The sequence below is a fragment of the Lepus europaeus genome, chromosome 7 (assembly GCF_033115175.1).
Source record: "Lepus europaeus isolate LE1 chromosome 7, mLepTim1.pri, whole genome shotgun sequence".
NCBI classification, from domain to species: Eukaryota; Metazoa; Chordata; class Mammalia; order Lagomorpha; family Leporidae; genus Lepus; species Lepus europaeus.
This window is the reverse complement of record NC_084833.1, coordinates 83,020,072-83,033,953: the sequence shown is the minus strand read 5'-3', so window position 1 is coordinate 83,033,953 and position 13,882 is coordinate 83,020,072. Positions and strand designations below refer to the sequence as shown.

At 52.2% G+C, this 13,882-nt stretch overlaps 1 protein-coding gene across 2 annotated transcripts; it reads left to right on the top strand.

Moving 5' to 3' along the window:
* The first annotated feature begins 895 nt into the window (after positions 1–895).
* GPR83 (G protein-coupled receptor 83) lies at positions 896–11,110 on the top strand. 2 transcript variants are annotated; one of them, XM_062198311.1, is made up of 4 exons: positions 896–1,279; positions 5,224–5,349; positions 8,233–8,366; positions 10,470–11,110. In XM_062198311.1, exons 1-4 carry the CDS (start codon positions 896–898, stop codon positions 11,092–11,094), a joined length of 1,269 nt encoding a protein of 422 aa, XP_062054295.1. In that variant the 3' UTR covers positions 11,095–11,110. The 2 variants fall into 2 exon arrangements, with proteins under 2 accessions (XP_062054295.1, XP_062054296.1); XM_062198312.1 differs by lacking the exon at positions 5,224–5,349.
* The last annotated feature ends 2,772 nt before the right edge of the window (positions 11,111–13,882 follow it).

The following is a 13,882-nucleotide window of genomic DNA, read 5'->3' as shown; positions in this document are numbered from 1 at the left end:
TCAGGCAGTGGGTGGCTGGCAGGGACAGCCCGCACGGTGGGAGCGAAGAACGGTGAGCTGGAGAAGGAGGGGGGACAAATACCATACTATTCCTGACAGAGACAACTTCCAAAACGGCCCAAGAAGCAGACACGCGGCGAAGCCCCTTACTTCCGTGGACTCTGATCCGTCAGGAGCAGGGCTGTGGAGAGTTGCTGTGACAAGCAAAGCCCCTCGTGTTGCATTCCCGGGGCTGTTAGAGACACAGTAAGCCTTTAATAACCTCCTCAGCACACCTGAAATCCAGATGTTCGCGGGAGGGGCGGGAGGAGGTGGCTGCCAAAGCTCTGGGGTCTCTGTGTCATTGTCTTGTTCTGTGAGCCACCTCAGTGCCGACCCCGCGCCTAGGCTAAACCTCAGCTAGAGACACAGGCAATTCATTCTTGTCCTTGAACAAGGAGACCCGGGCACCGCCGCGGGACCTCCCCACCCGCCCGCTCACCTCCTGGGGAGGCTTGCACCTGCCGCCTGCTCCCTCTGTAGGACGCTAAGTAGAACCACGGGGGCCCTGGGCTGTGCGTTAGGGGAGGAGCCCGCGCCGAGGGAGCGGGCCGGCGCGGGAGCCCCCGCCGCGCCGCCGGCCACGCTGCGGGGAGCGAGGCTTCTCAGAGCCCGAGCGTCACGGTCGCCGCCGCGCCGCCCATTGGGCAGAGGCGCTCGCTCGCAGCCTGGTGGGAGCCGAGAGGGAAAAGTGCCGAAATCGCCCCGCGCGCGCCCACCGGGTCTGCTGCGCGCCACGCCGCGCGGTGCAGGGCTCGCTGCTCTCCCGGGACAGCCGCGCGCGCTCTGCTCCGCGCAGCGCCCCGCCACATTGCCAGCCGCAAGCCCGCGATCCGCGAGCAGAGGGGCCCGCACCATGGTCCCTTACTTCTTGCTGCTCTTCCTCTTCCCCTCGGTGCGGGCCACCGAGCGGCCCGAGGGCCGGGCAGACCAGCAGAGCCTGGAGGCGGCCCTGGCCGTGCCCAACGCCTCGCACTTCTTCTGGAACAACTACTCGTTCTCCGACTGGCAGAACTTTGTGGGCCGGAGGCGCTACGGGGCCGAGTCCCAGAACCCCACGGTGAAAGCCCTGCTCATCGTGGCGTACTCCTTCATCATCATCTTCTCGCTCTTCGGCAACGTGCTGGTGTGCCATGTCATCTTCAAGAACCAGCGGATGCATTCGGCCACCAGCCTCTTCATCGTCAACCTGGCGGTCGCCGACATCCTCATCACGCTGCTCAACACCCCCTTCACTCTGGTGAGGGTCCGGGGCCGGCTGCCCCTTTGCGCCCACTGCCCCACCCCCCGACACCCCCATCCTCCGTGTCTCCCTGTGGGGCCCCCTCACGGACCCCTATTTCTCTTCCTTCTCATCTCCCTGTCTCCCCTGCCTGTCTTCACATTTCTCAGTCTCTCCCCTCTCCCTCTCGTTTCTAGGTTCTCAACACTCTCCTCCTCCGTTTCTTTTAGTCTCTCTGTTCGTCTCTGCCTCTCTCTCAAGGCTTGCTGTCTCCCTTTTCCCTCTCTTTGCCTCTGCCCTCTTCAGTCTCTGTGTCTGTTTAATCTGGCCCACCTGTTATCTCTTTTCTCCTTGCCAGTGTCAGTGGGTTTGGTTTTCGATTCTCTCTCCCTTTCCCCCTTTCTCTTTTGCATTCACTCCCCCGTCTCCTCCCTCCCTTCTCTCCATCACCTTCTAAGCCTCAGCTTCTGAGGCTGGTGGCACTGGATCAATCATTCAAGTAGATGATTTCCCATTTCATCTCACCGAGTGTGGGCTTGCTCCCTAATCAGGCTCCCTAATCGTCAGCTGAGGTTTTTAAGTCACCCCCACCCCCACCCCCACCCCAGAAATGCCTACCCCCACCATAGGAAGCTGCTTTGTGCCACAACTGGAGGCTCAAGCAGTTGTGAATTGTTAACAGCACTGTCGGTGCATTTTCCTGGGCTGCTTATTGGAATTTTATTTCCCTCCTGAGATTTGACAATGAGACTGTGTATGCGGCTGTGTTGCAGGGAGAATGGAGGGGAGGTGGACATGGGCTGATGGCTTCAATACCCAAGGTCTAGCTGCCCAGCATTGCTGGTGCTGTCTATGGCCAGACAGTGCGATTCTCAAGGACGATTTGGGACTGTGAGGGTTCTGACTGAGCAATCAGAATGACAGTCACACTGCATGTGTTTGTAGCATGAGCTATGGAAAACAAGACAAACCTCCCAGATAAGGAGTTTACAGGGTAACTTTATTGTTATTTGAGTTATTATCAAAGCAGAAGCTGTTTATCCCTCTCTGGCACACACACAGACACACACACACAGACACATATACAACTAGAAATGACTGGCAAGCAACTAGAAGAGGATGAGCCCGCCATTCCATCCACCTGTGTGAATGTGCTTCCACACCTTACGTGGTAGAGGTACGGGCTTTCTCTTGCCCTCACTTAGGAGAATAGTTGTATTTTGCAGAAGAGGAAACTAAACACAAAAAGGCTCAATTCCTTGTCCAAGGTCACCTTGGCAGAGCCAGGATAAGAATTGCATCCCCTAGCTCACCTTCAGAGGTCTAGGAGTCCGGAAGCACCCTTGGACAGTATCAGCTTCCACTACTCCAGACCGTGGACTTGTCTTGCTTTCCTGCCAGGATGCATCTAATCCATTGATGGCCAACTGGGATCCTCCAGGCACTAAGCAAGGTCAAAGGGACCTCCCAATACTGCCCCTCTGTTGTCTTGAAGCACAACAAAGCAACATCTCTGATGCCTCTTGCCTCCTCCCTTGGGTCCTGAGCTGAGCATGTGGGATGCTGGGGCTGAGCTGGGCCACCCTGATGGCATCTGCAAGGCCCCAGGGCATGGCCTTTGTGCTGTTGCCCAGACCAGGAGGCAGGGCTGGATCCTCAGCAGACATGCAGGGGGTGGGTTGGACATGGGTCTGAAGCTAGGCTTCAACTGAGAGCTGGCAACTTCTGCCCCAGGGATTCTCCTGCAAGAGAGAGGATGTCAAGGTCCTGGGAACCAGCTATGCACCCAGGATAAACCAGAACAGCCTGGCCTTGAACCTGGCCCATGGACCTTGCCCCAACCCAAATTCCTACTAGAGCATACAAGGCACTGGCAGCCGGGGGAGGGAGAAGGTTGCAGGGAGGGTCTTCCAGCCCCTCAGCTGGCTCAGCACAGGCTCCCCAACTGGACAAGGCATCCTGCCCTTGGCTGGTGGTGACAGTGTCCTTTCTCCCTGATCCCCCTTCCCATGCACTTTATACACCACAGCCCAGTTCTGACCATTGAGAGAAAAGCACTTATAGACAGTTCCCTGGTTCAGATATACAGAGAATGTAGTGGGTCCTGGAAGAGAGTCTTTCATTCTGAATGATTTGCAGTCCCATGAGAAGGTCAAAGGAGACTTCACATTGACTTTTCAATGGGACCTGGGTGAGAAGGGATTTCCCAGGTCAATGCAGACAGAGCGACCAGTGGGCTGAGAAAACGTTGTGTGGCTTCGTGTTGCTGGAGGAACAGAGATGAGAAGCACGGTGGAGGAGTGGGCGAGAGAGGAAGCCAGGAGGGCTGGAGCCACGTCGCAAAGGGGCCTTGATGCTAACAGGCTCAGTTCTGAGAGCCGTGATGATTCTGAGCAGGAAGGTAACAAAAATCCAATTTTTGGCTAACAAAAAATCCGCCCAGCAGTGTGCTCTCTAAATTACAGACAGGAGAATGGGACAGATAGGAGAACGGGGAATTCTGGGAAGAAGCTGTAATAGGGCCATGGCCTTGGGACTGAAGAAGAGGGAATGGATTTGAAAACTGGACAGAGGCAGAACTGCAGGAGGTGAGAAGCAGGAGGAGTAGAGCCGTCTTGTTCCAGGACTGCTCCAAAGCCTGCAGCGGCTCCTCCATGCCTGTCCCAAAGACAGCGAAGCCCACAGCCTGCTGTCCTCGTCTCGTGATCTGGCTGCACTTGTCTGGACTCTTAGCCATACATTCCAGCCAAATCGACCCACGCTGGATGCCTCAGACAGCTCCCAGGGTGTCTGATGCAGTGCCCATGCCTTTGTTGTCATCCCCACATGTGCACCTCACACGCCTCACGTTGTCATAGTGGCCATTTGCAGCGTGAAAGACTTGCTGTGAGGCGCTGCTGCACCTACTCCACATGTGTTACCTATCGAAAGGGTTGGCCCCATTTTACACATAAGGAAAGTGAAGTTCAGAGGCATGAGTGAGTGCCTTGCTCAAGGGGACGGCCCTAAATGACAAAAACTCTGCTGGAAATCACTGGATGTTTCTGTTGGGCTGATTTGCTCTGTTTCCCTGTCATCTCTCTCTCTCTTTCTGCCCACCCCCACCTCTATTTGGTGGGCTCCTGGCCCTTTGTCTGGGCCTCTGTAGGGCACTGATGGCTTTCTGTCTTGCATTGCAGTTAGTTCAGCCCTCCTCTGTCCAGACTGGAAGCGCCTGCATCAGAATCGATGCTTCATCTCTCTTGGGCATGGACATTACTCAGAGGAGCTGCTCAAGTACTAATTGAGTCGAAGATGTGGGAGGAGGACCAGACCTGCTCCTAGAGCCCCATTTCCTCGCCCACACTTCTCCAGGCTCCTGGGCCCCCTGCCCAGATAATGAGTTGCAAGGCCAGCTAAGCCAAAATTTGCCAGCACCGCTCACACACAGAGTAACTTTTCAGACGTGTCTCTCCCACTGGACTGAACTTGGATGGGCCAGAAATGAATGTTATTACTACACATAAAAACTAGTTACTATTTATTTCTAATGACAGCCAGCTAGCAATCTGCTAGATATGGGGTTCCTCTTTTTATAGTCTTAAAAAAATTTGGCTTTACTTTAAGCCTATCATAAGGTAGAAATTTTGAAGCCTTTGTTTTTTGAAAATGAGAACGAAGTTCAGAAAGGTTACATACATTGCCCAAGGTGGCAGAGCAAGAAAGTATGAGACAGGGAGGTTGGAAGTCTTATTCCAAAGCCCAAGTCCTTCCCAGCTCTCGTGGCACCTAACGGCCTAGAAGCACCCTCAGGGTTGTTTTTTAATTGAGTGAACAAGCATCAGTTGTGCTGGGAGAATCACATGGTTAGAAAGCTGGGAGGGGCAGGGCAAGCTGGGAGGGGGCTCCCGAGGTGGGGGCGTGGCAGGGGTGGGTGTCATAGGCAGAGTCTGGCTCCTGACCTCTGGTGGGCTCGTCTCCAGGTCCGCTTCGTGAACAGCACGTGGGTGTTCGGGAAGGGCATGTGCCACGTCAGCCGCTTCGCCCAGTACTGCTCCCTGCACGTCTCGGCACTGACGCTCACAGCCATTGCTGTGGACCGCCACCAGGTAAGGGCGCCTCCGCCCAGTGCACAGGCCTCTCCTCCCTTGGTTTGTTTCCTGGGACCCCTGGGGACTCCTGGGGACAGGGTTTTACCCTGGTTTTCAATGATTGTGTTTGTTTTCTTATTGGTTAATGTGAGGACTTGGCTTAGGGATACTAAACGCTTTGTTGCTGTTGTTGCCAAAAGCTATTTCCAACTTGCTGTTCCAGTGAACGCTCACGGTTTGGCGTTTTCTATCATAGGTTAATGAGCTTGTTGGTGGGGGTTGGGGAGGGGGCAGAAAAGCAAACCTGGAAGACCGTGGATGAAAGGAGAGCAGGCCGTGATTGCTCTCTGGAGAGCTGAATGTTGGAGGGGAGCAGCCCAGGGTGTCCAGGCAACAGGAGCTGGTGGCTGGGGAGGCACAGTGGCACCCCGGGCCAGGAAGTCCCTGCTCCCTCTTGAGCTTCTTCAGAAGCACATGGGAGATGTGTTAGAGGGAATCCAAGGGGACCCGAAGGTTATGTTGGGACGAGGCCTGGCACATCCTAGTTCAGTGAGCCTGTGTTGCACGTTTAGCCATACACTGACTCAGCCATCAAGGCTCAGAAAAGTGCACACATAGCTTTTCCAAGATCATGTGGTTGTGAATGAAGAAACCAGAAATAGAACTGAGGTCTGGCTGGCTCCAAGCCAACCCTCTGATCCTCAGACCACCCTGCTCTGAGAAGACTGAAAGGAACCTACCAGGCCAGTGTCGTGACGCCCACCAGGACAAAGAAAACAGCATTTATTCTGCGTGGCATGTGAAGGTGCTGCTGGACCGAGGGATGGGAGGTTTCCAAGTGCAGATTCAAGGACGCCCTGCAATAGGACGAGGGCTTTGCTGATGGGAGTGTCTGGTGGTTGGCACACCTGCCTGGGAGGTAATGAGTTTCTTGTCACCTGCCATCGTTAAGCAGTGTCTGGATGACAGTGCGATATGGATATTTCTGAGGCGTTTCATGCATCCGATAAGAAACTAATGAGCCAGACTTGGGAGTATCTCTATCTCTGAAATGCTTCTATTTTGTAGAATTATCTCTTCATGTATCTTGAAGATGCTTTAGCACAAAGTGAGAAAAGTTTGCATATGAATCTTTCCTACCTTTTTCTTTTTTTAAAAAAGATTTATATATTTGAAAGGAAGAGTTACAGAGAGAGAAAAGGAGAGAGAGAGAGAGAGAGAGAGAGAAGAGAGAGATCTTCCATGTGCTGGTTCACTCCCCAAATGTCTGCAATGGCTGAGGCCAGGCCAGGCCAGGCCGAAGCCAAGAGCTTCTTCCAGATCTCCCACATGAGTGCAGTGGCCCAAGGACTTGTGCCATCCTCTGCTGCTTTCCAAGGTGCATTAGCAGGGAGCTGGATCAGAAGTGGAGTAGCCAGGACTCGAACCAGTGTCCATACGGGATGTCAGTGTCACAGTCAGCGGCTTTACCTGCTATGCCACAATGCCAGTCCCTCCTGTCTTTTTCTTACTTACTCCCTTAATTCAACTAGAAGGGCTTTGTATTACCTTCAGGTGACCTGTGCTTACTGTCCCTTGCCCACTGAGCACAGCTAGCTGACAGTTGACCTGGGGGCTAGGGGTGAGGTCTTACTCATGCTGACCACATACTTGGCTGTGCATGGTCCTTGTCACAGAGCTCCCTGTTTCAAGCCTCTGCCCCAGGCTGCCCCCCACTTCAGCAACCCAAACATGGAGGGTTGTAAGGGGCAGAGATGGCAAATTCCAGAAAGGAGAAGTGCTGGGCAGCTCCTGAATCCTCATCACTTCCTCCCATAAGGCTGAAAAATTGGGGAGGAAAAAAAATCCCAGGACACAGCATTGTAGAAAGTCCAGTGTGTTCTGGGATGGCATCCTGAGGCAGACTCCTCTCCCCATGGCCCTGTGCTCACCTATCCAAAAATGCCTTCTCTAACAGATAACGGTTCTTGGGACAGTTACGATGCCACTCGGGACACCTGCATCTATGTCAGGGTGCCTGGTTTGTGTCTCAGTTTCTCTGCTTCCTACGCAGCTTCCTGCTAATGCACACCCCAGGAGGCAGCAAATGATGGTTCGAATACTTAGGTTCCAGCCACCCATACGGGAGGCCTAGATTGAGCTCCAGGTTTCTGACTTCACCCTGGTCCAGCTCCAGCTGTTGCGAGCGTTTGAGGAGTGAATCAGTGGGTGGGAGATCTCTGTCAGATTCTCTGCCTTTCACATAAAGTGAGAAAAAAAATCATTGCCATCTTAAAAATGAGGATGCTTGCAAATTCCAAAGTCTTTGTTTAGACCTTGTAGAATTGATTGACATGTGGTTTCAATTCCAAGATGCACTGCAGCCTGAAGCCTGGCTTTATGATAGGCAACAGAGAGGTGGGCCCCACTGCATTTTTGTAGCGCTCTCAGAAGTGGTGTTCTGAGCTCCCCCACGTGTGTCAGTGCAGCTTTCCATGAGTGATGGGAGTCTCCTCTGTCTATCAGCCTCACACCCTCTCAGAGCGCTTCCTCACCTAGGGGTTCTAGAGTCCTGGGAAGCTGGGAGCAGAGGCCCAGGAACTAGAGGCTGTGCATGGCTTGCTCCTTTGTGATCCTGGCAAGCTGATCTCTCTGACACCTCCCCACCTCTCCCTGCACCCTGGTGCTCCTGGGTACGACCAGTAGAGGCATTGACCTGCCAGGAGTCTCTGAATTCAGATGACACCCTCTTTCCACTCCTTCTCTCACCCCCAGCCACCTGATGCAGCTCAGTCATGAGGGTAAGGGGTGCCTGGCTTTATAAATAGCACTTCTTTACATGACAAGTGAGTGGCGTCATCAGAGTTCTCATTTGCTTCAAAACTTCTTCAGCTGACTGATCTGTGTGTACTTGCTTTCCAGGTCATTATGCATCCATTAAAACCCCGGATCTCAATCACAAAAGGGGTCATCTCCATCACCGTCATCTGGACCATGGCCACCTTCTTTTCACTCCCGCACGCTATCTGCCAGAAATTATTTACCTTCAAGTACAGGTGAGATGAATTAGCAGGAAGCAGGTGGAAGGAGGGCTCCACAAAGGGCGGTCTGAGTGGGCTCTGGGTCCACATCTCAGAGTAACGAGCAGCCCCTCCCCGAGCTGTCCCCTGCCCCTCTCCCAGCTTCTCTGGCTTTGGGACCATGCCTACTCTATGTTTTTCTGTGCTCTCGCTTTTCTGATTCTCCTTGTGGATGGTGTGCAAGGACAAGGCGATAGTTCTCAGCTTCTGTCACCAGGGGGCGTGTCCACCCTCAAACTGATAGCAGAATTATCAAAGCCTTGTTTAAAATGAGCAGGGTCTAAATCCCTCACACAATTTAGAAACAGATGTGCCTGCCTGTGTTTGTCGGAGGCAGCCTCTGCTACCTCTCCCACCTCCCATTCTGCTTTCTTTGTACTGTGCTCTTCAGAGGGAGAATCTCTATTGCAAACACTCGGGTTTCACAAATTTTCAAGTTTGCCAGAAGTGATCTCTCTGCCAAGCCCATCAGTCTGGGAAGAGGAGGCCCCTTTCTGAGTTTGCTGCCTTGGTGATCCCAAGTCCTAGATGACTGTCACTACGAGACAAACCGTCAGTACTTGATGGATGGATGGATGGATGGATGATCTTAGAGTGACTTTTATCAGTTTACAGCTGTTGCTTCAGATGAAGTTCCTTAGAAATGGGTTCTGAGACAAAGTCAAGTACACCTGCAAATGATTTATTGATGCAGAACTACCTGGGGAAGTGGGTAAGGGAGTCAGGGAGAAGGAGGGAGGATGGGAAGAGGAGAGCCCAGGGAAGGTACTGATTTCAGGGGAAGCTGCACCTGTGCCACACGGGGCAGGGAGCAGGCAGAATTTGCCTCACCTTGAAGCAAGGGAGCTGGACGTTGCTATTCTTCCATGTGTCAGTCATTGATTCCAGCCTTTTCTGGGGTCAACAAAACCCCTCACTCTTCTGGCTCTTAGTGTGTCTGTGTGAAGGGTCGTTATTGGGGGCCAGATGATCGCAGGTGCCAGCTGTTTTCACTGCGCAGGCAGGCGCTGGGTGCTGGGAGAAGGGATCAGAGGGGATCCAGGCAGAGTGCTGTGAGTGTCGTGACAGTAGCCATGTGCTGCCCACCTGAAACACACACATACACTTGTGACAGAAGCAGGGCAAGAACAAGCTGGAAGCAGTGTTTGGCACAATGGGTAAGATGCTGCTTGGGGTGCCTGCATCCTGCTTGAAAGTGCTTGGGTTCAAGTACTGGTTCCGCTTCCAATCCCAGCTTCCTGCTCCAGATCACCCTGGAGGCAGCAGGTGATGACTCAGATGTGTGAGTCCCTGCCACACATGCGGGACACCTGGATTGAGTTCCTGGTTCCTGGCTCCTGGCTGTGGCCTGCCTGTTGGAGATACTTGGGGAGTGAACCAACAGATGGAAGATCTATCTCTGTGCCTTTCAAATAAAATGAAAATAAATAAATTTTAAAAAAGTAAAAAGAAGAACAAGCCCTGAAGGCTGATTTCCATTAATTTATTAAGCCCCATCCTCAAATTCTAGAATATTCAAATAAATCATACACCCAGAGCTCCCAACACTCAGACTTCATCTGCCTGCACACACACAGGACTTTATTTTGTGCAACAAAAAGAAAATGGGGTTTTTATTTTGTTGGTGATGGCCTACACCACGTATGAGGGGCTCTTCAAGAAGCCTGTGGGAAATGCATCATGAAGCAGTTGTGCATGGGTTTCAAAACTTCTTGCACAAAAATACCCTTGCATGTGAATTCCATTTTCCATGAACTTTTTGAAGCAACATTGAATAGCAAGAGCAGAAAGCCACACGGCTATCCTAAGATCGACTGGGTCTCTACACAAACTAGGCATAGTGCAAGGGGAAAGGGCACAGAGAGATTCAGGTGGATTCTTTACCCTTATAGAACCCCCAGCATAGTAAGGGAGCAGAAATATAACAGGTAATTAGGCCCCTGCATCAAAGGTACCATCAGTGACCGATGTAGAGGGGTGTGGTGGAGAGAGAGGCTGGTGCTTCTCGGGACGGAGCCTTTCGGTACTGATCCCGCCTCTCTGTCACTCTCTCCTGCTGCCCCCCACTTCTGCCCCCAGCGAGGATGTGGTGCGCTCCTTATGCCTGCCCGACTTCCCTGAGCCAGCCGACCTCTTCTGGAAGTACCTGGATCTGGCCACCTTCATCCTGCTTTACATCCTACCCCTCCTCATCATCTCCGTGGCCTACGCTCGCGTGGCCAAGAAGCTGTGGCTGTGCAACACCATTGGCGACGTGACCACAGAGCAGTACCTCGCCCTGCGGCGCAAGAAGAAGACCACTATCAAGATGCTGGTGCTGGTAGTGGTCCTCTTTGCCCTCTGCTGGTTCCCCCTCAACTGCTATGTCCTCCTCCTCTCCAGCAAGGTCATCCGCACCAATAATGCCCTCTACTTTGCCTTCCACTGGTTTGCCATGAGCAGCACCTGCTACAATCCATTCATTTACTGCTGGCTGAATGAGAATTTCAGAGTGGAGCTAAAGGCATTACTGAGCATGTGCCAAAGGTTGCCCAAGCCTCGGGAGGACAGGCCACCCTCCCCGGTCCCTTCCTCCCGGGTGGCCTGGACGGAGAAGAGCAATGGCCGGAGGGCTCCACTGGCCCATAACCTCTTGCCCTCATCTCAGTTGCAGTCTGGGAAGACAGACCTGTCATCTGTAGAACCCATTGTGGCGATGAGTTAGAGGAAGTTAGGAAGAGGCTGGGGAGGGCTAGGAAGAGCCTGTTTCCTCACACTATCTTCACAATGCTCCAGTCAAGTGCCCGAAGTGGCTGTAGGACTCTTAAGTACCTAGGAAATTGCCCAGGCTTCAGGCCCTGCTGGATGTGAAAAGAAAAAGACAGCTGTCAACCACATGTGTATTTATAAATTCCTGTCTAACAGGCATAGTACCTGGGGCCCCTGAGCCAGAGAACCAAAGGCAGCAACTTCAGCCATGGTGGGAGCTGAGTGAACTGCCATACAACCCATGCATCAGGGGTGGCTGCCCTGGATGCACAGCGCTCTGCTAGAAACAGGTGCACCGGGCCAGGGAAGTGCTAGCACAGAGGCTTTTATGTCTTGCTTTGTGAAGTCTTTGGACCACATCGTCAGTGGCCTGGCCCTCTATGTGACAAGAAAGGACTAGTTTGGGTTCCTTAAAGCAAAGAGAAAGATTTACCACTTTGAAAAACTCAGAAAAGAGGCACAAAGGAGGAAATAAAAGGCACCCTGGTATTAACTTATGACAACCTCTGTTAACATGCTGGGAATTTACTTGCTGATCTTTCCTTGTGTATACGTGTGTGTGTGTTTGTGTGATTCTAAACTACGCTTTTCCATGTAAACTCTATGGATCAGCAAGAAACATGCACAGCAGAGTCTGAGCCTTCTCTGAAGGGTTAAAGAAGAAATGAGAGAGGAACCTATGGGGAGGACTTGCCGCACTGGCAGAACTGGCCCCTTCTTGAGCAGGTCCTGGCTCACCTTTCTCTCCTAGACGGTAGCTGTTGGGATGAGCCAGGGAAGGAGACTCAGCAGGAGGTAGAAGTCCTCCTTCCCTGCTAGCCCACAGATACAAGAGGTGGTGGAACATTGCTCTGTTTCACAGCAGGCAAAGGACAGGCTTTCCAGCGCACCGGAAAAAATTGTGCTTAGACAACTCGTCTGCCCAAGCTGTCTAGACAGGCCATTTTTCTGCATTGTCTGAATAATATTTTCTTTCACCAGTTTCTGAAAGAAGATTTGTTGTGAATATCCTCAAGGCAATTCACCTGTCACTTACAACAGCCTGTGGGACCCTTGAGGCACCTTATTCCTTTGCAGGGCACACTTGCCCTCATCCCAGCTCCAGACGGGGCAGACAGACCTGTCATCCGTGGAACCCACTGCAGCTATGAGGTAGAGGAAGTTGGGAAGAGGCCGGGGGAGGATCTGTCTCCAGCTCCTATTCCAGAGACTGAACGTTTTCATTACCTCCCATCTGGTCTTGGTTGACTCATGTGTCACCCAGAAGGGAGATGTATCAGGCAGAGTGGAGCTTAACTCGCCAGCCCCATGCAATAGCTGCTGTCATGCTGGTTTTAGGGCTCCTTCCAGCCAGATCATGAAAGCAAAGCGTGGATATGGAGGTGAATGGGAAACAGATTTGGAAGAGAAGGAGTTTGTCTGAGATTCATTTATGTCTCTTGGTTGTTAATTGAAACTGAACTTGGCTACATCATCTGCCTCCCTATAATGAACCATGGGGGTCTGTGTAATAAGGATGTTTGAAAATGTTTAGGATGCAACATTTAAAAAAGATCTTTTACTGACAAGTTTAAAAAGTGACTTTTGGTGGGGCAGAAGATACCTTCTAAGGCCATTGGGGTCCCCCAGTGGGGTTTTCAGGCCAGATGGGCCCTGTGCTTTTGCCTATAGTCATTGTGTCTGTGGTGTCAAGAAGTAGCTAATAGTTCCATTGCTTTACAGCCATAGAAATTCTGTGGACACGATGGGAACAGGCAGAGGGACACCAGGTGTCTTGCTCTGCGATTCAGGGGGAAAGCTTCATTCACCCCTGCTCCGAGGGTGTCCGGAGACACTGCCAAGGCACAGAGCACTTTTGGTTTGGCTCGCCTATCAGCACCCTGTCTGCTCCCTTTCCCATGTTGGCTGTGTGCCGCAGAGTGCAAAGTGCTTTCTAACCGTGAATGTGAAATTCGTAAAACTTGAGTTTTTTGATTGTGCTGTAATGAGTGCTTTCTTGTGAATTGCTCCAGTCTCAATAAAATATCTTTCTGGCTGTGTGGGCTGTGCCTCTGGGTCTTGTGATTTTGGCAGTATTCACGTGGATCTGACTGAGGGAGCATGGAGGGGATGTAGCCTAACACCAGGATTTCATACACAGGAAGTCGAGTACGAAGAGAGGAAACCTCTGGCTCTTCATGTAGTGCCTCTCACTGAGCTGGCTGCCAAGCCCCTCGCCTGTGATCGAATCTGCACCTGAGCTCAGTGTGCTGAGTCAGGACGAGGTGAAGCCGTCACCTGAGGCTTGAGAGCCCCTGTCTTGCCCTGCACTGGGCACTGCCTTCCCTGGATTTACCTGGTTCCTGCTCCACTGGGCCTGGGGTCCCACCATCCAGCCAGGTAAGCGGGGTGGGAGCCTTCCTTGCATACATAATTACCCTGACGCCATTCAGAGCCCAAGAAACCTATTTCAAACAATTTCACAGACTGTTGTAAATAGAGGTAATTTGCTGAGCCTGGAGGAAAAATTGAAAGCAAAATGCAAGGCTCAGGGAAGGGAATGCGATTTGTTAATGTTTTCCATGTGCAGTGCTAGGGGCTCCTGAGCTCACTTTCCCTCACAGCGATCCTCCACAGTGGCCATTATTACTGCCGCTGAGAAAACTGGGATTCAGCAAACCTCAGTAGCTAAACCTTTGAACAGCTGAAGATGCTGAATCTTGGAGATTAGGTTCTGAGAAGGTATGTAGAAGAAATATATTATT

Coding starts and splice junctions, on each gene's coding strand:
- GPR83 (XM_062198311.1), top strand. CDS start 896: ATGGTCCCTTACTTCTTGCTGCTCTTCCTCTTCCCCTCGGTGCGGGCC. Junction 1,280..5,223: donor TCAACACCCCCTTCACTCTG/GTGAGGGTCCGG, acceptor GCTCGTCTCCAG/GTCCGCTTCGTGAACAGCAC. Junction 8,367..10,469: donor TTATTTACCTTCAAGTACAG/GTGAGATGAATT, acceptor TTCTGCCCCCAG/CGAGGATGTGGTGCGCTCCT.